The sequence below is a fragment of the Stenella coeruleoalba genome, assembly GCF_951394435.1.
Source record: "Stenella coeruleoalba genome assembly, chromosome: 4".
NCBI lineage: Eukaryota > Metazoa > Chordata > Mammalia > Artiodactyla > Delphinidae > Stenella > Stenella coeruleoalba.
Window position 1 is genome coordinate 14,461,428 of NC_137149.1, and position 25,712 is coordinate 14,487,139.

The 25,712-nt window shown below is 38.5% G+C and overlaps 1 protein-coding gene across 2 annotated transcripts in view; it reads left to right on the plus strand.

Annotated features, from left to right (window-relative positions):
* Window positions 1-349: 349 nt before the first annotated feature.
* Window positions 350-25,712, plus strand: part of LOC307185613 (uncharacterized protein) — a 913,805-nt gene continuing 888,442 nt past the window's right edge. For both annotated transcript variants that reach the window (XR_013828107.1, XM_079919918.1), the window contains exon 1: window positions 350-1,209. Coding sequence is in view for 1 of the 2 variants with exons in the window: in XM_079919918.1 (XP_079776044.1) it covers window positions 1,175-1,209 (35 nt within the window). In the remaining variant the exon portion in view is untranslated. The remainder of the gene's footprint in view (window positions 1,210-25,712) is intronic.

The window sequence follows — 25,712 nt, forward strand, 5'->3', positions numbered from 1 at the left end:
AATATATATGGCAGGCTAAGCACTTCATACACATTATAGGGTGCATCCAGATCTCATCATGTCCTCTAAGCCCAGGCAGGATTGGCAATACGTTCTTTGGGAATTCAAAATGGGACGTATTTCCAGAAAGATTATCTTGTGGGCAGTAAGTGTTAAATTACCTGGCTGTCTGTGACTTTCAGAATGACCCTAGGATTCCCTTCATTACACTTTAAAACTAATATTTTGGGGATGGGATTATAGAAATAGGAAACATGTGCAGTATCTTCTAATAGTAAACTCTTGTTTTTTCAAACCCCCTGCATCCATTCCACCATTACGGTTCCTAAAAAGGGGAGAACTGCTGCCTTGGGAAGAGGAAGATGGATATAAGGGAAGTCTAAGGTCAAGTAAACACAAAGTCAGGCAGCGACTGAGGAAGCTAATGGCCAGACACGTGTCGGGATTTACTTCGCGGTGGGAAGGGGCGATTAAAAGCACCTGGCCGCACTACCAGGAAAACTGATGGTGCGGATGGGAAGCAAGAAGCACCTCATTGTGCCTTCAAGGGCATGACGGCTGCGTCCAAGACTCAGGCACCACGAGGGGGCTGTGCAAGTCGCAAAGGTCACGTAAGCTTCAAAAAAGGGAGAGAGAAGGAGACACAAACGTACTGGCTGCGGTACCACACCGGCCCACGAAGAAGCCTGCCTACTGCAGAGGCCGCGCTCCTCGGCCTGCGGTGCGTGTCGGTCCGTGTCGGTGCGTGCCGGTGCGTGCCGGTGCGTGGCTGTGCGCGGCCGTGCGTGGCGCGGGGCAGCCTGGGAGCATCACAGTCAGTACGGGGCCGTCCCGACGGGTTAGGAGGGACGCTGGAGGTTACCCCTTGCTCCTGGGAGGCCCCGGTGGTGGGGGGCGGCGGCCTACATGGTGGGTGAGCCCAGCACTTCCTCAGTAGGTTCCCTAGGACAGAGACCCAGGCCTGGAGATAGCGTGCGAGATGCCGCCCGCAGCATCGCCATCTGGGAGAACGGGAGGGGAGAGAAGCCTTTCACAGTCTGCCATTACCCCAAAGAGGCCTCGCTTAGCCGGAAGTTACTGTTCCACCCTGAAGAAAAGGAGTAACGTTAATGGACCGGTTTACTTCCCAATTCTGCTGAGAGTACGAACTTGAGCGACACATCACGTCAATTACATGGACAAGAAAGGAGCCACATTTTCACGAAACGCGTGAGTGTACTTTTTCAATCTAATTAGGCACAATTTGTGTTAAAACGTAAAAAAGTGGAATGAAAAAGTAAAAAAACCCTGCTAATCTAGGGCAAAAAAATTTCTGAATATTTGATGTTTTCCTCAAGAAAATACACAATTGTATCACAAAATTGGGGTGATGCTATATATACAGTTTCCTGTCCCAATATTTATACTTCATGTTTTATTTTGAGCTTTTTCCCAGTTCTTCAAATATTCAGTGGCATTAACTTGATTTCACTCTTCACCTGCCTCCTCCCTTTTCTCAAATGTTTCTTCTGGCCCCTTTACTGCCACAACTGTCTCCTTTATACGTCTCCTCGGTGCATCAGGCTTCCTCTTTTTCAGTCATGCCTGTATTTTGGGAAGCTTTCTGAATAATGTAGTCACCATTAAGTACTCAGAGACTCTGTTGCCTCGGACATATTCTCCATTTATGACTCAGTGCCTCATCCATAAAATGAATTGGAATTAGGAAGCAATGGGCAGACGACTGGCCTGTAATTCCATATACTGATAATATTTTTGAGAGCTAATTAATATGAGCAGTCTTACCAGAAAAAAATGTCCAGAACCACCATAAACTGTATTCTCCAGTCTTCCAGCCAAGTCATAAATAAATGTTCTTGATAGAAAGGAGAGGGAGGGTGGTTTAGTTGGGATTAAAATATCATGACTGGAAAATGCCCATGGCTGTAGGATCATACGCCTCTGAGAACTGCTCTTTCCTTACCTATATGCAGGAGCAAGTTCCCTTTACAAGTGGAAAGTTGTTTATTATTATATTTTTGGAAATTTTGGTTTATTTTTATTTTCTTACTTTAACTTAAGACATCTTCAACTTTGCTCTCTTTACTTATGACTGGCATATATATTTGTAGTTGGTATCTTCTAATCTTGGGGTGATTTTTACAGAGGTGACTTTATTTTCTACCTTGTCCTTAATCTGCATGAGGAAAGGGGTCTAGAATGAATGAATGGCTAGTCCGTTTTAGTGTTAATTTTTCAAGGAGAGCTCAGGTTAGTTATTGTATTTTAGGTTTGATTTGATTATTGAAATAACTGAAGATTTTATAAGATTTTGAAATTACTTTTTGAAGAATGAAGCAGGCTTTGAAAAGGGAAACATATCCTTCCCCTTTCCTTCATCTCAAAATATACCCATCCCATAAAAAAACGCGGTAGAATCCAATTTTGATCACTTCTCTGAAATTAAAGGGAAATAAGTTTGGGTTTGAAATCTTGAACAATGATTATTTGCTGGGGATATATGAAGGTGGAAGGATAACTTTAATGAGAAGGAAAGAGTTTATTTTAGGATCATTATTTTAAGGTTGGGTGTATTATTATTGCCTTTTTTACCTCCCTGGCAAAGGTAGAGATGCTGTTGTGATTTCTATTAGGTTCATTTAAAATATGTAAAATTATTCTCAGACCGGGCCTTTACATATTACAAATTACATTCTGGAGGTCATCTGTTAGAGGCATATTAGCTCAAGGGAAGAAAATTATTTTATAGTAATTAGAAATTTAGAGCCATGGTACCCAGCCTGAGAGCACTGGATAAAAGGAACTGTAAGAGAATTAATTCAGTATAGGCTGAAAAGACTCAGGATAAACAGCCTGTGGCTCTGCCAATTTAAGTTTTATGTATTAGGGAAAAAGCACATGTATTTCACCTGAGTTCAGTATTAAACATGAGTGCAGAGTAGATATACTGCCACATCTGTCAAACATGGAATAAAAGCATGCTTTGTCTGGGGGCTCCTGCATACAAAGATATGATCTTCACTTTATGATGCTAGCTGGGTTATGAGAAGAAACTGGAAAAAAAGAGGCTGTTCTATAAATGATATTGATCACAGGATTCAATGGAAAAAATTCTGCCATGTATTGTAAATACAAAGAATCATATGTAAAGAAAACTCCACCAAAAATTATAATAATCTGAGAAGGGGAAGTTAAAGTTAAATGTGGAAGTTAAGGTTAATAGTAACTTTGACCGTGAGGCCAACACAATCCCTTTCCTCCTATACCATTGGATTTCTCTACATGGATTTTAAGAGAGGTGTTTGGATCTGGGTTATACAATCCATTGTTCTTTGCTTCAGAAGAACGTTGTGTTTCATCTTTGGATGCAATCCAAAATGCAATCTTTGGAGATTTCCTGTCAGCTCCTCAGTAAAAAGAATTGTTCTTAAAAACTCTGCTGTCTGGAGCCAGACTTCAGCTAGTGTAATTTTTCTGTATTAACCATGCTATAGGCAGAGTCTACATTAAACATTAGTTTGATGCAAATTGTGAAGAAAAGGAAATAATAATGAGGTTTATTCAGTCTTGTATAAGTTTTGCTTGAGGAAATAGTTTGCAAATTTTTATTATTTAATTATTTTTTAGGCTCGCTCTCTCTAACTTTGTCGAAGTTGTTTACCCCATCAGCAGACTGAAAGTCTGTTTGCCAGACCAAGGGCAAGTCAGTACACAACATTTTCTCTTTATTATTTATACTGTTACGATTGAAAAAGAAATTGAGTGAAAGGAGTCATATTTGTGGAATATATCATTTGAAGACCGTATAGCTATTAGGGATTAGCCATGCAGATAGAAAATATCCTGAAGTCCTTGAAACTTCTATTTGGTACTCAGCATTTGCATTAGCTATTCTCTCTTCTAAAGTGTACAACATTTTTGAGTAACTTTTTCCTCCACTCAACAACCAGTTCTCCAATTCTCTGACACCAATTGGGTTTCCTACAATTTAATTCAATTCTGACACTACCCAGAGTTAGCACAGACCCCACAGGTTAAGGTCTCAGTTCCATATGACTGCTCCCATTTCAGATGTTAGTAGCAAGCCCTAGGTTGCCAGCCATCTATATATTGGGGGTTCCCACGACTCCCTCCTCAGGTGGGATAATTTGCTAGCATATCTCACAGAACTCAGGAAGACACTTGCTATCACTGGTTTATTACAAAGGATACAATTCAGGAACAGCCAAATGGAAGACATGCACAGGGCAAAATATGGGGGAGGGGCACATGGGGCTTCCATGCCCTCTATGGGCATGTCACCCTCCCAGCACCTTGATGAATTCACCACCCCAGAAGCTCTCTGAACCCCATCATTAGGAGTTTTTATGGAGGTTTCATTGATTGAGTAAATCATTGACCATTGGTGATTATCTCAATTTCCAGTGCCTCCCACCTCCCCAGAGGTTAAGGGGTGGGCTGAAAATTCTAACCCTCTAATCATGCCTTGGTCTTTCTGGTGACCAGCACCCATCCTGAAGCTATGTAAAGGCTCACCAAGAGTGGCCTCATTAGGACAAAAGATGCTTCTATTACCCAGGAAATTCCAAAAGACATAGGAGCTCTTTGTCAGGAAGGAAGGATAAAGACCAAATATTAGAACAAACAATGTTCCTATCACCCCTATCATTCAGGAAATTACAAAGGTTTTAGGAGCTACGTTTAAAGAATTGTGAGCAAAGACCAAATATGTGTAGTTTTTTAAAAAAAATCACACTCTCCCTTTATAATTTATTTTATTATATAAGTTTTGGGTGCAGTGTTATAGTTCAACATCTGTATATTCTAATTTTTTTAACTTTTGTATTTCTTTTTTTTGAGTTACTAATGTAGTTCTTTTTTTCATCTTTTAAATTAAATTAATTTTTTTAAATCTATTTTTGGCTGCATTGGGTCTTCGTTGCTGCACGTGGGCCTTCTCTAGATGCGATGAGTGGGGGCTACTCTTCGTTGTGGTGCACGGGCTTCTCATTGCTGTGGCTTCTCTTGTTGTGGAACATGGGCTGTAGGCACATGGGCTTCTGTAGTTGTGACATGCGGGCTCAGTAGTTGTGGCTTGCAGGTTCTAGAGTGCAGGCTCAGTAGTTGTGGCTTGCGGGCTCTAGAGTGCAGGCTCAGTAGTTGTGGTGCATGGGCTTAGTTGCTCTGTAGCATATGGGATCTTCCTGGACCAGGGATCAAACCTGTGTCTCCTGCATTGGCAGGCGGATTCTGTTTTTTTTTTTTTTTTGCAGTACGCGGGCCTCTCACTGTTGTGGCCTCTCCTGTTGCGGAGCACAGGCTCTGGACGTGCAGGCTCAGCGGCCATGGCTCATGGGCCCAGCCGCTCTGCGGCATGTGGGATCCTCCCGGACCGGGGCACGAACCCGTGTCCCCTGCATCGGCAGGCGGACTCTCAACCACTGCGCCACGAGGGAAGCCCCGTCAGGCGGATTCTTAACCACTGCACCACCAGAGAAGTCCTCTGTGCTCTAATTTTTAATCATAGGGAAAATATTGTTTTCCTTCCTCCCTCGCATGTCATATGTGTCAGTTATATTTAACTAAGTATCTGGTATGTATTCTCTCAGAGCTTCTTCACCAGGAAATATTTTCATGAAAATTCCAATAAGAGGAATAGAAAAGAGCGACTTCCTCATATTTTATAGGTTATATTATCCTTTTTTCCCATGTAATCTTAGCACATAACGTTATATGAAGGGTATGATAATGTTCACAGAAGTCTTGTGATTTGAGATAATTATCATAAATTACAAACACGTTTCCTTTGCCAAACAATGCATGTGGCAAATGGGAAATAATAATCTATTTTCTCAGAATGCTCTTTTGTGTACTTTTCTACCTGGTCTTAAAATGTTGGTATTTCTTGTTCTGAGTTTACCCCTCATCTGTCCTCTGTAGTGCATGGGTCACTTGATTAAAATCAGTCATACATGGTTTTAAAGAATACCTGTACACTAGTGACTCCCAGATCTATACTTGTAATCTAGGGCTGCCTCCTAAATATCTGATACATATAGGAAGAAATCTTACAGTTTTCCCATAGACATTTTAAGGATTCATTTATTCATTAACTCAGTGCATTTTTATTGAGGGCCTGCTTTGTGCTAGGCACTTAAAATGTCCAAAATTTGTCATTTATATTTTCTTTTCGTAGGTAAATACCTCCACATAACAAACATAGCAACCTGGGGAGTAATTTTCCATTCATTCCTTTGATGATGATAAAAAATAAGTGATCTAACACTATGATAGGCATTTAACATTTCAATAGCTCACTGAATTCTCACAACAACTCTGTGAGTTAGGAATTATTATTATTTTTATTTTAAAGTCAAGGAGAAATTTGAATTGAGAATTATGTAAATTATTTAAGGTCATACAGCTAGTAGATGAGAGAGCTGGGTCTGAACTAAGGCCATATACAGTAACAGAGACCAACTGATTCTCCTTTGTTAACATCACTGACATAAATCTACCTCTTTTCCATTCTCACTGCTTCAAAGTGTAGTTCAGCCCATCATCACTTGGGCTGGACTACTTTAGTTGATTTCCCTTATCTTGGCTTATATGTCTCCATTTCATCTTCAGTACTGCTACCAGATAAATCTTTCTAAAATCTGGTCATGTTACTTGTAAATTAAAAAGACTTCAATGGTTACTCATTAACTATATGACATGCTACACATTTGTCAGTGTGGTGCTCCATGAGCTCATCCTGCCTCCCTCTTGTATCATCTCTTACCAGAGTCTTCCTTGCATTCTATGCTTTATTCATATGGGATTACTTGAAGTTGTTGTAAAGTATTTTGCTATATCGTGCTTCTTTGCTTTTTAGTTAGTCTTTTTACTCTGCTTGGAATGCTATTTTCCCCTGGCCCAATTGTCGAATTCATACTCTCCATTTAAGACACATTTCACTTACAAAGCTGTTTCTTGGTCTCTGGGTATACCCGATCCTTTATATACTTCTGTTATTTCAACTATAAAAGTTTATTCACTTAATTGTTTACATGTTGGTCTCCTCTAGAGTCTGAATTCCTCGTGGCAGGAAACCATTTTCACTTAATTGTATCTAGGACAGTGTCTGGCATACCACAAATGATGGCTGAATGATCCCTTATATACAGCCCAGATAAACTGCAGAATTTGCAGGAGTTTGCTAAGAGTCACAAATTATTTTATAACTATGGATTGTTTTATTATTTATAATTTCAAGATTAAGGATCTGTGAGAAGTTCATGACTGGCCTAGAATTAATCTTGGTTGACTGGGTAATGGTATTTGAATAGCAAATCCCCACCCCTCACTTCATTTTTATACTTCGTTCCCACTTATCTCTAATCATACATCTTCTTTACCTCCATTCATACATATTATTTCATCTGTGATTTCCCAATAGGAATACTTTTTCCTCCTCTTGTTTTTTTCTTCTTATAGTTCAAATGTGTTGATGGGAATATCAGGATTCTGTGACATTGTGGGTTTTAAAAAATGCAAAAATGGATATAACTATTTTGTTTTAGGAGCAACCTAACACATACCAACTGCTGAAAAAACAAAGCAAAACAAAAACACCAAAAGACAGAGTTTGATTTGTTTTGATGTGTCTCTGAACATTCCATCAGTTCTAATGGCAGTTATTTAAGGGGCCAGTTTCACTCTTGATATTATTTCAGGAATGCACATTAATTATAAATTAATAGATTTTCTTTAATGAGCTATTATTTAATAATATAAAGGCACTGCTTTCTGCATGGCAGTAGAGAAATTTCAAAAATTTTAAACATGGGTACCAGTTCCTATTGTGTGAATGGAACAGTACTGTTCTGTAAGATATGCATATTCACAGATTATAAACTATATGTATTAACAAGCTCCCATTTTTGGTAAACATTTAAAAAGTATATATCTGCATGGAAAAAAATAAATGCTTATATGGCTCATGACTGGAGGTGGTGTTACAGTGTGTTTCAGTGGACTTTATTTTCTATAAGTTGTTCTTCTATATGTTAAATACATATATATATTAGTATATTATTATTTGTGTAATATAAAGAATAAAGGGAAAAGTAAGATATACTTTAAAAAGATACTCTAACATGTAAATATAGTTTTATTGTGGTAGTATCTTTCTGAGACTACTTTAAAGCAGGACTCAGCACTGCAAGGCTTCCCCAAAATATGTTCAATTCTCCAATGCATTAATGAAAAATATAAATTTTTACAAAGATTGCATGGAGAGAGGTGAACAATGTACATTACACACCATATGCAAAACTTAATACATATCCCCTTGTTAATTTTCCAAAATTCTTTTTCTTGTGTAACCCGTATCACATTTCTTCTCTACCCTCTCACTTCTTCCTAACAGCTTCTCAGCTGTACTGAGTCTTAGCTTCTTAGCTTTCTTAGATTTTTCTCTTCACTTCAATCTTTTTTGAAAGGATTGTAATTATAGTTCTTTCGGATTCTCTCTTTTTACTTTCTCACTCAACAGTCTAATCAACTGACAAAGGACTCTCCTCTTCTTAGAAGTCTTAGAGGTCAGGAGCATTGTGAATAATAAAGGCATTTTTCCCTTTCATATACAGTTGTATTCACCAGATATTTTCACTTGAATTCTATATGCCTTTAACTGAAGTGATTCCTTTAATTAAATTTGCTTTGCTAGTAGTAGAGCATGCAAAAACAATTAGATTTAAATTAGATATACACAGTATAGTGACAATATTTGTCCTGGTTATCTAGTCAAGCTTTCTTTTATATTTTAATTTACTCAGAAATCGTGTCAGGTCACAAAATAAAATTAAAAAAAAAAAAAACTGGGAAAGATGAAACAAATGGTAGAATGTTGATAACTGTAGAAGCTGGATGATGGGTACATGGGAATTCATTACACTGTTCTTTTCACTTTGTATATGTTTGAAATTTTCCATAAAAAATAAAAATAATTGTGAACACCAGAAAGCTCAGGTAAGATGCTGCAGATACTGTCAGTTCTACCCGATATTCACCTCACTCTACTCACTCTCCCTTCTTCCCATATTTTCTGCTAACAGAACACAGATTTTGTTTGTAGTAGCAGTGTGCCCACTCCAGTGACTCGTCGCAACTGGTCTGAGTCAGGGTTTCTTAGTGGAGACATTTTGGTGTTTTGGGCTGGGCAAATCTCCATTATAGGGGATTGCTCCTTACATTTCACTGTTTTTGGCATCTCTTACCTCTAGGCACTAGGTGCCAATCAGTAATTGGCCTCCTTCTCATCACTGTGACAATCAAAATGCCCTGACAGATATTGAAACATTCTTTAAGGGTTGAAGGAGAACTGTTTGAGAACTACTGGTCAGAGCTAATCGTGGCATTCCTGCCCTCTACTTCCCAGCCTCCTGCATAACTAACTGTAGCCCTGTGATCCCCTTAGGGACACTGAGACTTAAGCTGCAGGGGCTCCAGGGAAAGCTTTTTGTTTTCTTAATTGAAAGGACAAATGTAGCTGTGTAGCACTCCTCTCCTTTTCCTGCCCTGAATGAAGGACTGGTGCAAAGCGGTAGAAGTAATTTTGCAACAAGCCAATGTGCCAAGTGTAGTGGAGTAGAAGGAAAGGAGGAGCCTGGATCTTAGAAGACGTGTACCAGCACTGGCCTTTTTATCTCTTTTTTTGTGATAAAAATTAACCCCTTTTTGTTCTAGCTACTGTTAGTCACGTTTTCTATTACTTGCAGCTAAAAACACTCCTAACTAAAAATGTGAAAGTTCTGGGTTCTTTGATCAATGTTAATATGAGACAAGAATTATTGAAACAATTCTAGCCAAACTTCTTTTTGCAAAGTCCTTTATTGTGCTTGGTGAAAAATAACACTCTTATGTAGAAATGAGGATGCAATTTGGAAATATTTAACAAAGTGACAAGTGGAAATAATATTGTCACATATAGTCAGACCTCCCTCCCCCAAATATCTAAATCCTTTGGGGAAATAGCCATACTAGCCTGGGTTTTTTTCCCCCAGGATCTAGGTACTTTTTTAAACCTAATTCAAGTGATTTTAAATAGATTTTGAAAGGAGGAATTGGATTGTTTTACTCTGAATTACAAACTCAGGCTTGGTATCTAATATAATACATGTAAATTTAGAACAAATTAAAACATTGGATGTAATTGTTGCTTGAATGTGGCATTTGAGCCCCTTTAGACTCGTTTTTCTGGCTCATTGTGTCCTTTTCTCTTTCACTTGTCATGTCATCCTAGGCGGCTGCAATGTTCATGTCTATAGATAGTTTAGCATCTCATCATTTTATTTACTTGGCTCCAGACAACTTCACCTTCTTTCTACTTCTTCATCTTTTTTTCATGGCTACACATTGGACTTTGTCATAGCCTAACATTTCTTCCTCAGAAGTAATAAACCATCTTATTGATACAACTTCTTATTCTTCATTACTTCCTCATGTGCACCTCTAGTCTTTGTTTTTCTATTGGTCACTTCCTGTCTTTACTTTCTACCATATCCTGTTTAATTTCTCTGGTTCATCATCTCAGCCACTCTTAAGTAGTTCCCTAAACTTCCTTACATTTTACATGGCTTGGCAATCTTTTTATTTCTTTCGTTCTACACAGAAGTTCTTTAAAAGCTTTGCCATTCTCCTTGCACTCCAGCCACTTTTGCTCTCCTCCACCCACTCCTTTTTTATAAACATGTATTATACCACAAAGAAAATCTATACTATACCTGTCTTTTACTCATGTTCTCCTGTCATAATGAAGTATCCTTTTTAAAGTATTATTTCTCTACCTGAGCTCTGGATCTCATCCCCTACCATCTTCTCAGGAACCTTCTTCTCAGGGACCTTCCTCCATGAATTACTCCCTTTCTCCTTCTGATATACTCTGTTAGAATTTAAATATGGTATATGTTTTTCCCATTTTATAAACAAACCGAACTTAGATCTCTCACTGCTTTCTGGATTCTCTTGATCTCTTTTCACTCCCTTGCAGCCAAACATCTTGAAAGAATTGCTTATACTTTTGCTTCCCCTCTTGCGTATTTCTTCCTTAACTCACTGAGATCTGGCATTTACCTTCACTACTCCACTAGCTCCTGGGCTTGGCTGAAGCTGTTCTCTCCAAAGTCACTAGTGACCTTGATAAAGCCAAGAGACATGCCTCAATCCTTATGTTATTCGACCACTTTCTAGTATTTGACACTTCTGACCTTGACACACTTCCTTGACCTCCATGGTATCCTAGGTAAAAAATTTCTTTTTACCTTTTTGGGTGTTCTTTCTTATGCCTCTTTGTAGGACTCTTTGCCTAAGGAGCTTCTCCTATAGCCTTTTTCTCTTTTCATTCTATAGTCCTTTTACTAAATCATCTATTCCCATAGCTTAAAATACCAATCATATGCTAATGATTCCCAAACAGTTGATTCCTTCTCAACAATCATCTTTGAACTCTAAACCAATATATCCTATTGCCTGTTAGATGTTTTCACTTGGCTATTTTATAAGTATTTCAAAACAATACATCATATCTTCCCTTCCCACAAGCTTACTTATCCTCTGTTGTTTCCAATAAATGGCATCATCCAGTTATTCAAAGGAGAAACTTGAACATAATCTTTGACTTGTCCTTTCTCCCTTATGTTCCATAATTAAAGATAACTGGATTATATTTGTTCTCCCTTCTAAAAGTTTCTCTGATCTGCCAACTTTTTTCTATCCCTATTGCTGTTTTCCTAGTTCAAGTTGATATCTAGCTGTCATCTGGATTAATGTAAGAGCCTTCTGTTTCATCTGCATGCTTTATTCTTTCCCTCTTTCAGTCTATTCAAATGCACATATTATTCACCTGTTTAAAATCCCTCAGTGACTTCTAGTTGTTCTTATAGCCTAAACTTTTAAACATGGCTTATAAGACCCTGTCTACTTCTTTACACTCACCATTCATCATTTAACCTTTTTTATTTCAAGCACTAGACATACTAAAATTCTTTCCATTCATTTTGCAGTGTTATATTCTCTTTCATGATTTCGCACATGCTCTTTTCTTTCCACTCCTACTTGTTTAACTCTTACTCATTTTCTAGGTTTCATCTTAGATATCTCTTCCTTTAGGAAGCCTTCTTTCTGTTCTTCACCCCTACCTTAAGTCTGTGTAGGTCCTAGGGCACCCTGTATCTATGTCAGCATGGCATTTGTAACAGTGTATTATATTTACCTGTTTGTTTGTCTGTATCTTGGATTAGACTGTGAGTTGTGTAAGGGCGATGATTAGGTCAGCATGGCACCCTAGTGTCTAACAAACTACATGATACTAAATACATACTTAACACATGACTGAATGAATAAGTGAATGAATGGTGTTATTTTTTAATTGATTAAATGTATAAAGTGAGTGAAATTTTGGGATTAAAAAAGCTAATACATGGGTTTGAGGTCTTAATTGACTGATGTTGCCAATCACTGGCTAAAAGGAATCCATAAAGCAATTTTGGGAATGAGATATCTAAAACATTCATATGGAGATATCTGGTAATCAGCTAAATATATAGGACTTGTGTCAGGAGAGGGAAATGAGCTGGAAACATTGATTGGGAGTCATCAGCTTATGAGTTTGAGAGAGCCCAGGGAGAAGCTGTATTGTTGGAGGGGAAGAGAGCAACACTGGTATTTATGAGATGAGCAGAACAACAAGGAACTACCACAAAGGCATCCGAGGGGAAGCTGACAGGCAGGTAACTGGGGAAAGCACCTGACATTGGTGTCATATAAGCAAATGGAGGAGAGTTTCAAGGAGGGATGATTGACAGTATCAGGTTAATTATTTTCTTTGTCATTCAACAAATGGAGTTTCTACAGAGGATGTAGTGTCAATGTTATTTGTCTACCTTGCTTCACTGCAGGTTTCTTGAATGCAGGGATATTGTCTTATTTGTACTTTTAATCCCAGAATTTATCACAATATATGGCACACAGTGGCATTCAGTAAACAGAGGTTAAATGAACATAATGCATTTGCTCTGGTTAAGTGATGGTCTCAACATGGTAGCATGGGCATAAATAGATAATTTTATTCTGTAAGAACTTTCTTCTGTATTATGCTTGGATTTCAAAGACATCTGGAAAGTGGAATATGGTTAGGTACTTCTCATTGTATGATTTTCAAATGAGCCAACTCTAGTAAATATTTTCAGTTTTAGCATCCTTGACTTTCTGTGTTTTATGCCACCAGTTCTCCTTTGTTTTGTTTATCTTGCAGACATTGCCAATTCTGTCTCTCTCTCTCTCTATTTATTTACTTAGTGTTGGGTCTTTGTTGCTGTGCGCGGGTTTTCTGTAGTTGCGGCAAGTGGGGGCTACTCTTTGTTGCGGTGCGTAGGCTTCTCATTGGTGGTGGCTTCTCTTGCTGCGGAGCATGGGCTCTAGGTGTGTGGGCTTCAGTAGTTGTGGCACGTGGGCTCAGTATTTGTGGCTCGTGGGCTCTAGAGCACAGGCTCAGTAGTTGTGGCGCACGTGCTTAGTTGCTCCGCGGCATGTGGGATCTTCCCGGACCAATGCTTGAACCCGTGTCCCCTGCATTGGCAGGCAGATTCTTAACCACTGTGCCACCAGGGAAGCCCAATTCTGTCTCTCTTATTCGGAGAAGTAAAAAATATATCTGATAAAAATAGGTAATTTATATTAAAGCGTATTAACTTAAAATGTTAAAAACTCCCAGGAATGCTTTCATCCAAAAATAATACTTAGTAGAGAACTTACTTATCAAGTAGGGTAGAAGTGGTGGTAGTGGAGATGGTAGGAATTTTGAGGGAGATGGGGAGGATGACCCTTTTTTCTGTTCCTAATTATGCAGGAATACTGACACTGCTTTCCATCCTCTCATATAGAGTTTGCCCTAAAAGGCATGTGTGGAGAGAGCGCTGGTTCTCAAAAAAGAATACCTGGTTTGAATCCTTACTTCTCACCTACCATCTGGGCACCTTTGAATATATCCCAACCTTTATGAGTTTTAATTTCCTCGTCTGTGAAAGAATCATAATAACTTTACTACTTACCTCCTGGGTTATCCAGCGGATCAAATGAGATTGCATTTGTACAGCTAGTTTGCAAATGAAAGACTGTTATTCTTTGCAGGCACTATGTGGAAGTGTCTGATGTTGTTGCATTGTGTTTTCAGTCTTAAGTTTCTGTTTGGTTTTCTGTTTGAATACTCGAGAGCTGCAAAAAAAGTTTATGATAGTATAACATAATTGTAATATTACATAACATAATGTAATGTAATTATTTAGAGGTAGTACAGATACGCAAATGTCTTAAGCCTCCTTCCCACTTAAAAAGAATATAAAACAATAGCCTCGGACACAAAAACAGTCTCCCCATTTTGTTCTTCCTGGGGACACCCAAACTCTTCATAGAACTGACTGGTGTTCATACTTCCCACACAGCTGCAGTTGAACCTGTGCAGCTACCTCCAGAGAATTGTCTTGGCTTCCAGTCTGTTGGGTAACTGCCTATTTGGACAACCTTGCCTTGGATAATTTCCCTTTGTCCAACCGTGGGACTCATAAATCCATGTTCCGGGGGATAGAGTTCAGAAAATGATATTTGGCCATAGGTAGTTGCAATTTCAAGACCCTTTCAAAGGGTGATGATGACAGATTTTTACTGGACAATGTAAGTTTTCAAACTTTGAAGATATATCCTGGGATCCAGATCATTTATGCATCAATATAGAATATGCGTTGCTTATCCATCAACCTGTTCTAAGATGTTAAGGTCATGAGTAAGAATGTTCCACAGCCCATAAAATACTTCTCCTGGAGTATAACTTAACTGCGAGGGACTATTATTAAATATGTAGGAGTTCTACTTTGTTATCAACTGCTATATAAAATGAGAAAGAAAAAGACCATTTCCTTCACAGTACGTTTTCCTTATAATAAATGTTTAGAAAGGAATATGCCAACAAAGATTTGTTTGTTGTTTTTGTTTGTTTTTTCTATCTCTTCTTCATCTCTGAATTTTATTTCATTTTTTGTTTTAATCATGGAAATCTGGCTGAATGATCTGAGTGGTTATCTCATCTGTAAAATATGTGAGATATAGTTATGGTTTCCCAGACAATTAACTATGTGCTAAATGTAGGTCAGGACCATTTACAAAGGACACAGCTGTATACTATTCCAAGGAAAAAGGAAACAATGTCAAGAGTCATCAGAGAGACTTAGAGATGCTTTCTGCAGGATTTCCAGATTTCAACGAAACTGTCTTACCCTGAATAATGGTAGGATTAGTCTTAGCCAAAATGCAACTGGGCAATCTGTTACTTCCCATATGGAAAGCAACTGTTCAAGTAAATTATATAATTGTACATTACAACTTAGCTTCTGTCATACATTATAAATTCAGTTCTATCCCAAACTGAGGCCGTTAAATGAGTGAGCCAAGTTTAATGTTGCTCAACCAGCCTTTCTTGTTGTAGTTATATCCAGCAAAAAAATGAGTTCTTTTGTATATTTTTCTTATCTGGCTTATTGGAAATAGAAATTTTGTTTGGACCTGTTAGTGGATGTCACTTTTATCCTGACTTGGAGAATCAATCAGGAAGACTTTCTAGAGTAGCCTATTGTGTAATCAGGAACCTAATAGGAAAAGGTAATTGATTGTTCCTTTGGATTAATTTTTATTTTCTTCTAAATGAGATTCTTAGTATTAAAATTCATGGAGAATCTGTAAAAAAAAGTTGTTACATGGACCTTTTTGTTTTATCACAATGGTATTGTACCATGAGAGAGCTGAGCTCATGCTCTTACTGGGCTGGTGCTCTTGAGGCAGTGTAGAATGTTCCCTGTTTTGTCTTGTTGGCAAAGGAAATTACACCAGTGCCATGATTGTCAGAATGATGCAGAACCTCTGAGGAAGGGGATTACTGCCTTATTAAAGGTAGGTTGAGGTGAGCTATGCCAAATGTTGAGTGAGATTTATTGAATACAAATACCATGCAAGAATTCTGTGCATTACGGTTATGAGAAAACAAGTGTTGATGAGAAAATAACAAAACTGCAAATGGGAAAATAATAATTATTTCCAGGGTCCATTCATGAAACAAAGGGATGAAGTCTAAAAGGAATGGAAAACTCCTTAAAAAAAACCCCACAGAATTTACTGTCAGGGAAATGTTGTTAATTTAAATGAGGCAGGTAAGTAATACTATTCATGCTTCATAGTAAACAGAATATCTGAGACATGATACTTATGATCTGTCTAGCTCTTTACCAGTGATTTGTTTCCTTTTACTTGGTTTGTGAGGATGTGTTATGAATGTACAATTATATTTATTCCCTCTAAAATTCCAATGTTTAAAGCATTGACTTCTCAGATTAAAATGAAACCATTTAAATATGGGCCATGATATTAAAATATAAACCTTAAAACTTTATTTTTCATTGTATGAGTGATGTCTAAAATAGTTGTCTTCTTTTATATATATAAAAGAATACATGGTATATAATGACCTTTGGAATCATCAGATCATCTTCCTTGTAGCAGATTCACAAAGTAAACTCATTAATACAGTGTGCGGACCTTTACATGAGCCACTGCTCATGTAAAAGAAGGAAAATCTTACAGTTTCTTTATTGAACAACATATTATCTTTCTACAAATGTCAGCATTGGGCTACGCAAAGAGCTTAATAAGTACTTGGAGAACCCTGAAAATGATTACTTTTTGCTATTATTAATCAATAATTGTCTTTCATGGGCTTCCGTGGTGGCGCAGTGGTTGAGTCTGCCTGCTGATGCAGGGGACACGGGTTCGTGGCCCGGTCCGGGAGGATCCCACATGCCGCGGAGCAGCTGGGCCCGTGAGCCATGGCCGCTGTGCCTGCGCGTCCAGAGCCTGTGCTCCGCAACGGGAGAGGCCACAACAGTGAGAGGCCCGTGTACCGCAAAAAAAAAAAAAAAAAAAAAGAAAAATTGTCTTCCTATATCTTGTGTCATTTGTATTTAGGATTATAGAGTCTTGGATAGAGAATTAAAGGGAAGCAACAAAAGATCAATTTAAAAGCATAAATTGCAGCAATGAATAAGGGTAACTTTGCACTGCTTAAAAATTTAATAATAAATTATGAAAGTTACAAAGTAAAGCTACTGTAGAGTTTTCAATTAGGCAAGTTTACACATCTTTTAATTTTGTTGCCACTACTGATCATAATTCATTAAGATATCATTATAAATAAACCTCCATTGAGTAATTGATATATAAACTATCATTTGGTAAGTAATGGTTTATAGGTTGTCAGTTTAATGCATTGATTTAGTGGACTGTCAAGTTACTACAGTGTGATAGAGAATTGTTTGATGACTTTTGGACTATTAATCCCTCAGGAAGTAGATAGGTAGGTATGCATAAAAGTCATTTAAGCATACTTAAGGACATTTTGACATCGTGTTTTAAAGTGAGAAGCTAGAACTAGGTTTGTTAAATGCTAATCAGTGTGTAAAACTAGATGTATTCTTGAATGCTTCTTTCTTGTTTCACCAAAAACCAGCATTCTGAAAACTGACAATATGTCCCTTAGCTAAACTGTATCTTTAGTCTGAACTTGTGGACTTCCTTCTTTATCTGTTATTTCTTTGAACTGTCTCTTCCAATTGTCTGTATGTTAAGACAAGCAAGAAAATAGTCTTGGTATCTTAGAAAATTGTTACTTTCATTTTTCCAGTCTTCACAGTTCGTAGAAATATATTTCCATATTGAGTGCTTTGAAGGAGAAGGTAGGCAAATGTGAATTATATATCTTTCTAACACAAAAAAGTCAGCAATAAATAAGATTAGGAAGAACGAGAAACTTGTGCTCAAAGGAAGTTAAACTTTAATTTTTTTTCTAACCAATAAGCAAAGAGGAAATTTTTTTCCAGGAGTTTCTTTTACCTACATCAGTGTTACATGGTAGTTTGGTACTTTGTTTTATATTTGGAAGTAGGTGCTTTCTCCTAGTTTATGATGTATCAACAAAAGTGTGCAAAAATGTACTACTAGTGATAATGGTATTTTTGAGGAAATAGTTTTTTTTTCCCTTAGTAGATAGCATGAGGTAAAATGACCTCAAATAATGGTGTTACTCAAGGGGGACACATTCTCTTCAAATTGAAGGGATTTTTCTTAGTTTTGAAAGATGAAAAGAGTAAACACTATAAAAAGGATTTAATACATTTCATTATTTTATGAATTAAACTTTAGTTGAAAGCATTTTCCCTCTTAAACAATGTAGAGGACAAATCACACATGATTAGCACAAACATAAGACTATTAAGGCCATAAATTAGTATTTCCAAAAGCTCTGACTGATTACTGAATGCAGGATTTATTTTGAAGACCTTTTGGTAACCTCGGCTGTAATGTTTGCTTCCACAGAAGGCTCGGTGAGTTGGGGAAGGAGTCCACATGTTCCCTTTAGGTCACAGTGGGCATGTAAAACTGATTTCCAACTTGGGCTCACACTTTTGTTCCAAACCTGAACCTTTTGGCATCAGAGCTCATGTTCTTATGGCCAATTTGGATTTTTAAGCAAAGAAGCTAATTTAAAAAGTCTCTTGGACAACAAATGGCTGTTAAAAAATAACATTTTAATGATTTAAATGGAAACAAACCAGAAGAAGCTGGATTAAATTTCTCTTAAAGTATATGTGTTTAGCGATTAAGAGGAAAAAGTGGCTGAAAAAATGCTGTCTGTTATTTTCCTTCAAAACCCCAAATAGTTGAACAGTTGAGTAGCTCAAAAGATTTGAATTGGGATATCTTTGTGGAAAATATTTCTGGCAGTGAAAGTACTGTTAAAAAAAGAGTGAGAGATGATAAACTCTTTAACAATGAATTTTTAATCTCTGTGTTTTCTAAAGATTAGTTTTAGTGATAAAATTATTTTATTGAAGATTCTTTAGAAGAAGGTTGATCTGATTTAAGAATTTGGGGGATAGAGAAAAAATAAGTAAATATTTTGGGAAAAAAATCATTGTGAATTAGGGTTTTCCTGGATAGCACTTGCTGTTTGTGTTTCCCAGAGCTTTTTAATACGAAACTATTTCTAAGTGTCTGTATTTTCTTAGCCACCATAGACTTTGCATATGAGTGGGAGAGGTTGAGAAGACTAGGCTTTTCAAAAATGTGGGCTTGATTTAGATGTTTTGTTAAAGAAAAATGGGGAAAGAAATCTAGATTAGTAGAAAATTTAAGTTAGTAGACAGGCAGAATTGGGGTTTGAGCAGGTTCAGTAAATAATATCCCTCTTTTAATGTTTTGAGTGAACTGAGAAATGAAATAGAGAAGATGGGAGATCAGAATGCCATCTTTATGTTTCATAACACTAATATTGGAGATTGTGGTTTAGCCATACGAACAGTGGGCTTCCTCAAAACAGCTAGACAGCCTTCCCCAACCAGTCCCAGATAGCACAGGACTAGGCAGGCAGACACTACCTGGCAGGGTCAGAGCTGTCCCATACAACCTTGAGTGTTGGGGAGGTAGCACTGAATTCTTTGCTTTCTGCAGTCATCTTATTTCTAAGAGAAAGGGAAGGGTAAATGAGTTGAACACGCCAGTTTATTTTTCTTAACATTTTCAATCAGTAAGTCTGTGTGCCTCTCTTGGGGAAGGGGGAGTAAAGTTTTGGCAAGAGCCCAAGAATGTTACTTTAAAGGGGCTTCTTTCACATTGGAAGGAAACATCAAGAGCAGGAAAGAAGTGTTTTTTGAGATTTTTGTTCTTTTAACCCAGAGGTTCTAAAAAAGGATTGTTATCTACCCCTAGGGAAATTTTTGTTGTAACAGTGATCACAAAATACTGATGGTGTTTAGTGGGTGTGGGGGGGTCAAGGATGCAAGATATCCTGCAATGCACAGAACATCCCATACAATGAAGAATTGTCACAACAAAGCTCCCTAGAGACACCGTGAACTGATCCTATTGGGTTGTTTGCTCTGTGAGGTGAGGACGAGAACAGCACTCTGTCAAGAGCATTCCTGCTACACCTTCCTGAGGCTGCCCCCTCAGTGCAACTCACTGCTTCTTTGTGGTTCCTCTTTGAGCTATTCATGGCAATATAGATTTTTCTCCTAGCAGTCTCTGAAATGGGTCAGAACCATGCATTATTTAAATGGACTTCAAAGGCCCTCTGTACGCAAGACAGAAATGTCACACCCTAGTCTAGTTCCCATAAAAATGATCTGTAATATTATCCAACATAGTTTAGAAATTGTAAAATGAAATCATATTGTAAAATAAAATGAAGTGAGACCTTCAATATGGTGGAAGAGTAAGACGTGGAAATCACCTTCCTCCCCACAAATACATCAGAAATACATCTACATGTGGAACAACTCCTACAGAACACATACTGAATGCTGACAGAAGACCTTGGACTTCCCCAAAGGCAAGAAGCTCCCCACGTACCGGGGTAGGGCAAAAGAAAAAAGAACAAACAGAGACAAAAGAATAGGGACGAGACCTGCGCCTCTGGGATGGAGCTGTGAAAGAGGAAAAGTTTCCACACACTAGGAAGCCCCTTCACTTGTGGAGATGGGGTATGGTGGCGGGGAAGCTTTGGAGCCACAGGAGAGCGCAGCAACAGGGGTGCAGAGGGCAAAGTGGAGAGATTCCCACACAGAGGATCGGTGCCGACCAGCACTCACCAGCCTGAGAGGCTTCTCTGCTCACCTGCCAGGGTGGGCAGGGGCTGGGAGCTGAGGCTCCGGCTTTGGAGGTCAGACCCCAAGGAGAGGACTGGGGTTGGCTGTCTGAACACAGCCTGAAGGGGACTAGTGTGCCACAGCTAGCCAGGAGAGAGTTCAGGAAAAAGTCTGGACCTGCCAAAGAGGCAAGAGACCGTCATTTCGGGGTGCGTGAGGAAGGGGGATTCAGAGCACCGCCTAAACAAGCTCCAGAGATGGGCGCGGGCTGTGGTTATCAGTGCGGACACCAGAGACGGGCATGAGATGCTAAGGCTGCTGCTGTAGACACCAAGAAGCCTGTGTGCAAGCACAGGTCACTCTCCACACCTCCCCTCCTGGGAGCCTGTGCAGCCCACCACTGCCAGGGTACTGCGATCCAGGGGCAACCTCCCCAGGAGAACACACAGCATGCCTCAGGCTGCTGCAACATCACGCCGACCTCTGGCGCCATAGACTTGCCCCACATTCCGTACCCCTCCCTCCTCCCGGCCTGAGCGAGCCAGAGCCCCCTAATCAACTGCTTCTTTAACCCCGTCCTGTCTGGGCGGGAACAGACTCACTCAGGTGACCTAAACGCAGAGATGGGGCCAAATCCAAAGCTGAACCCCAGGAGCTGTGTGAACAAAGAAGAGGAAGGGAAATCTCTCCCAGCAGCCTCAGGAGCAGTGGATCAAATCTTCACAATCAACTTGATGTACGCTGCATCTCTGGAATACCTGAAGAGACAACAAATCATCCCAAAATTGAGGTGGTGGATTTTGGGAGGAACTGTAGAATTGGGTTTGCTTTCTGCATCTAATTTGTTTCTGGTTTTATGTTTATCCTAGTTCAGTATTTAGAGTTTATTATCATTGGTAGATTTGTTTATTGATTTGGTTGCTCTCTTCCTCCTTTTTCTTATATAGATGTATATATTTTTTCCTTTTTCTCTTTTTCTTAGTGTGTATGTGTATGCTTCTTTGTGTGATTTTTGTCTGTAGAGTTTTGCTTTTACCATTTGTCCTAGGGTTCTGTCTGTCCTTTTTTTTTTTTTTTTTTTTTTGTGGTACACGGGCCTCTCACTGTTGTGGCCTCTCTTTGTTGTGGAGCACAGGCTCCGGATGCGCAGGCTTAGCGGCCGTGGCTCACGGGCCCAGCTGCTCTGCGGCATGTGGGATCTTCCCGGACTGGGGCACGAACCCCTGTCCCCTGCATTGGCAGGCGGACTCTCAACAACTGCGCCACCAGGGAAGCCCTGTCCTTTTTTTAAATATTTTTTTAAGTATAGTTTTTAATGCTTGCTATCATTGGTGGATTTGTTTTTTGGTTTGGTTGCTCTCCTTTTTCTTTTTTTCATTAAATTTTTTATTTTTATTTTTAATTTTTTTATTTTAATAACTTTTTAATTTAATTTTTTTTCTTTCATTTTTTCTCATGTTTCTTCTGAGCAGTGTGGCTGACAGGGTCTTGGTGCTCTGGCTGGGTGTCAGGCCTGTGCCTCTGAGGTGGGGGAGCTGAGTTCAGGACATTGGTCCACCAGAGTCCTCCTGGCTCCAGGTAGTATCAAAGAGCGAAAGCTCTCCCAGAGATCTCCATCTCAATGACCAGCAAGCTACAGTGCTGGACAACCTATGGCAAACAACTAGCAAGACAGAAACACAACCCCACCCATTAGCAGAGAGGATGCCTAAAATCATAATAAGGTCACAGACACGCCAAAACACACCACCATATGTGATCCTGCCCACCAGTAAGACAAGATCCAGCCTCATCCACCAGAACACAGGCACCAGTGCCCTCCACCAGGAAGCCTACGCAACCCGCTGAATCAACCTTAGCTACTGGGGGCAGACGCCAAAAACAACAGGAACTATGAACATGCAGCCTGCAAAAAGGAGACGCCAAACACAGTAAGTTAAGAAAAATGAGAAGACAGAGAAACACATAGCAGATGAAGGAGCAAGGTAAAAACCCACCGGACCAAACAAGGAGGAAATAGGCAGTCTACTTGAAAAAGAATTCAGAATAATGTTAGAAAAGATGACCCAAAGTCTTGGAAATAGAATGGAGAGAGTATAAGAAATGTTTAACAAGGACCTAGAAGAACTAAAGAGCAAACAATGATGAACAACACAAAAAATAAAATGAAAAATTCTCTAGAAGGAATCAATAGCTGAATAACTGAGGCAGAAGAATGAATAAGTAACCTGGAAGATAAAATAGTGGAAATAACGGCTGCAGAGCAGAATAAAGAAAAAAGAAAAGAATTGAGGACAGTCCCAGAGACCTCTGGAACAACATTAAACGCACCAACAGTTGAATTATAGGGGTCCCAGAAGAAGAAGAGAAAAAGGAAGGGACTGAGAAAATATTTGAAGAGATTATAGTTGAAAACTTCGCTAATATGGCAAAGGAAATAGTCAAGTCCAGGAAGTGCAGAGAGTGCCATACAGGATGAATCCAAGGAGAAACATGCCAAGACACATATTAATCAGACTATCAAAAATTAAATACAAAGAAAAAGTATTAAAAGCAGCAAGTGAAAAACAACAAAAACATGTAAGGAAATCGCCATAAGGTTAACAGCTGATCTTTCAGCAGAAACTCTGCAAGCCAGAAGGGAGTGGCAGGACATATTTAAAGTGATGTAAGGGAAAAACCTACAACCAAGATTACTCTACCGAGCAAGGATCTCATTCAGATTCGACAGAGAAGTTGAAACCTTAACAGACAAGCAAAAGCTAAGAGAATTCAGCACACCAAACCAGCTTTACAACAAATGCTAAAGGAACTTCTCTAGGCAGGAAACACAAGAGTAGGAAGAAAACCCTACAATAACAAACCCAAAATAATTAAAATGGTAAGAGGAACATACTTATCAATAATTACTTTAAATGTAAATGGATTAAATGCTCCGACCAAAAGACATAGACTGGCTGAATGGATACAAAAACAAGACCCATATATATGGTGTCTACAAGAGACCCTCTTCAGACCTAGGGACACATACGGACTGAAAGTGAGGGCATGGAAAAAGATATTCCATGCAAATGGAAATCAAAAGAAAGCCAGAGTAGCAATTCTCATGTCAGAAAAAATAGACTTTAAAATAAAGACTATTACAAGAGACAAAGAAGGACACTACATAATGATCAAGGGATCAATCCAAGAAGAAGATATAACAACTGTAAATATGCACCCAACATAGGAACACCTCAATACATAAGGCAAATGCTAACAGCCATAAAAGGGGAAATTGACATTAACACAATCATAGTAGGGGTCTTTAACACCCCACTTTCACCAATGGAAGGATCATCCAAAATGAAAATAAATAAGGAAACAGAAGCTTTCAATGACACATTAAACAAGATTGACTTAATTGATTTTTATAGGACATTCCATTCAAAAACAACAGAATACACTTTCTTCAAGGGCTCATGGAACATTCTCCAGGATAGATCATATCTTAGGTCACAAATGAAGCCTTGGTAAATTTAAGAAAATTGAAATCATATCAAGTATCTTTTCCAACCACAGCACTATGAGACTAGATATCAATGACAGAAAAAAGTCTGTAAAAAATACAAACACGTGGAGGCTAAACAACACACTATTTAATAACCAAAAGATCACTGATGAAATCAAAGAGCAAATCAAAAAATACCTAGGAACAAATGATAATGAAAACTCAACGACGGAAAACCTATGGGATGCAGCAAAAGCAGTTCTAAGAGGGAAGTTTATAGCAGTACAATCCTACCTCAAGAAACAAGAAACATCTCAAATAAACAACTTAACCTTACACATAAAGCTATTAGAGAAAGAAGAACAAAAAACCGCCAACGTTAGCAGAAGGAAAGAAATCATAAAGATCAGATCAGAAATAAATGAAAAAGAAATGAAGGAAACAATAGCAAAGATCAATAAAACTAAAACCTGGTTCTTTGAGAAGATAAACAAAATTAATAAACCATTAGCCAGACTGATCAAGAAAAAATGGGAGAAGACTCAAATCAATAGAATTAGAAATGAAAAAGGAGAAGTAACTGACACTGCAGAAATATAAAGGATCATGAGAGATTACCACAAGCAACTATATGTCAATAAAATGGACAACTTGGAAGAAACGGACAAATTTTTGGAAAGGTACAACCTTCTGAGACTGAACCAGGAAAAAATAGAAAATATAAACAGACCAATCACAAGCACTGAAATTGAGACTGTGATTAAAAATCTTCCAACAAACAAAAGCCCAGGACCAGGTGGCTTCACAGGTGAATTCTATCAAACATTTAGAGAAGAGCTAACACATATCCTTCTCAAACTTTTGCAAAATATAGCAGAGGGAGGAACACTCCCAAACTCATTCTATGAGGCCACCATCACCCTGATACCAAAACCAGACAAAGATGTCACAAAGAAAGCAACAGGCCAATATCACTGAGGAACATAGGTGCAAAAATCCTTAATGCAATACTAGCCAACAGAATCCAACAGCACATTAAAAGGATCATATACCATGATCAAGTGGGGTTTATCCCAGGAATGCAAGGATTCTTCAATATACACCAATTAATCAATGTGATATACCATATTAACAAATTGAAGGATAAAAACCATATGATCATCTCAATGGATGCAGAAAAAGCTTTCGACAAAATTCAACACCCATTTATGATAAAAACACTCCAGAAAGTAGGCATAGAGGGAAGATACCTCAACATAGTAAAGGCCATATATGACAAATCTACAGCCAACATCGTTCTCAATGCTAAAAAACAAACCACTTCCACTAAGATCAGGAACAAGACAAGGTTGCGCACTCTCACCACTGTTATTCAACATAGTTTTGGACGTTTTAGCCACAGCAATCAGAGGAAAAAAAGAAATAAAAGGAATCCAAATTGGAAAAGAAGAAGGAAAGCTGTCACTGTTTGCAGATGACATGGTACTATACATAGA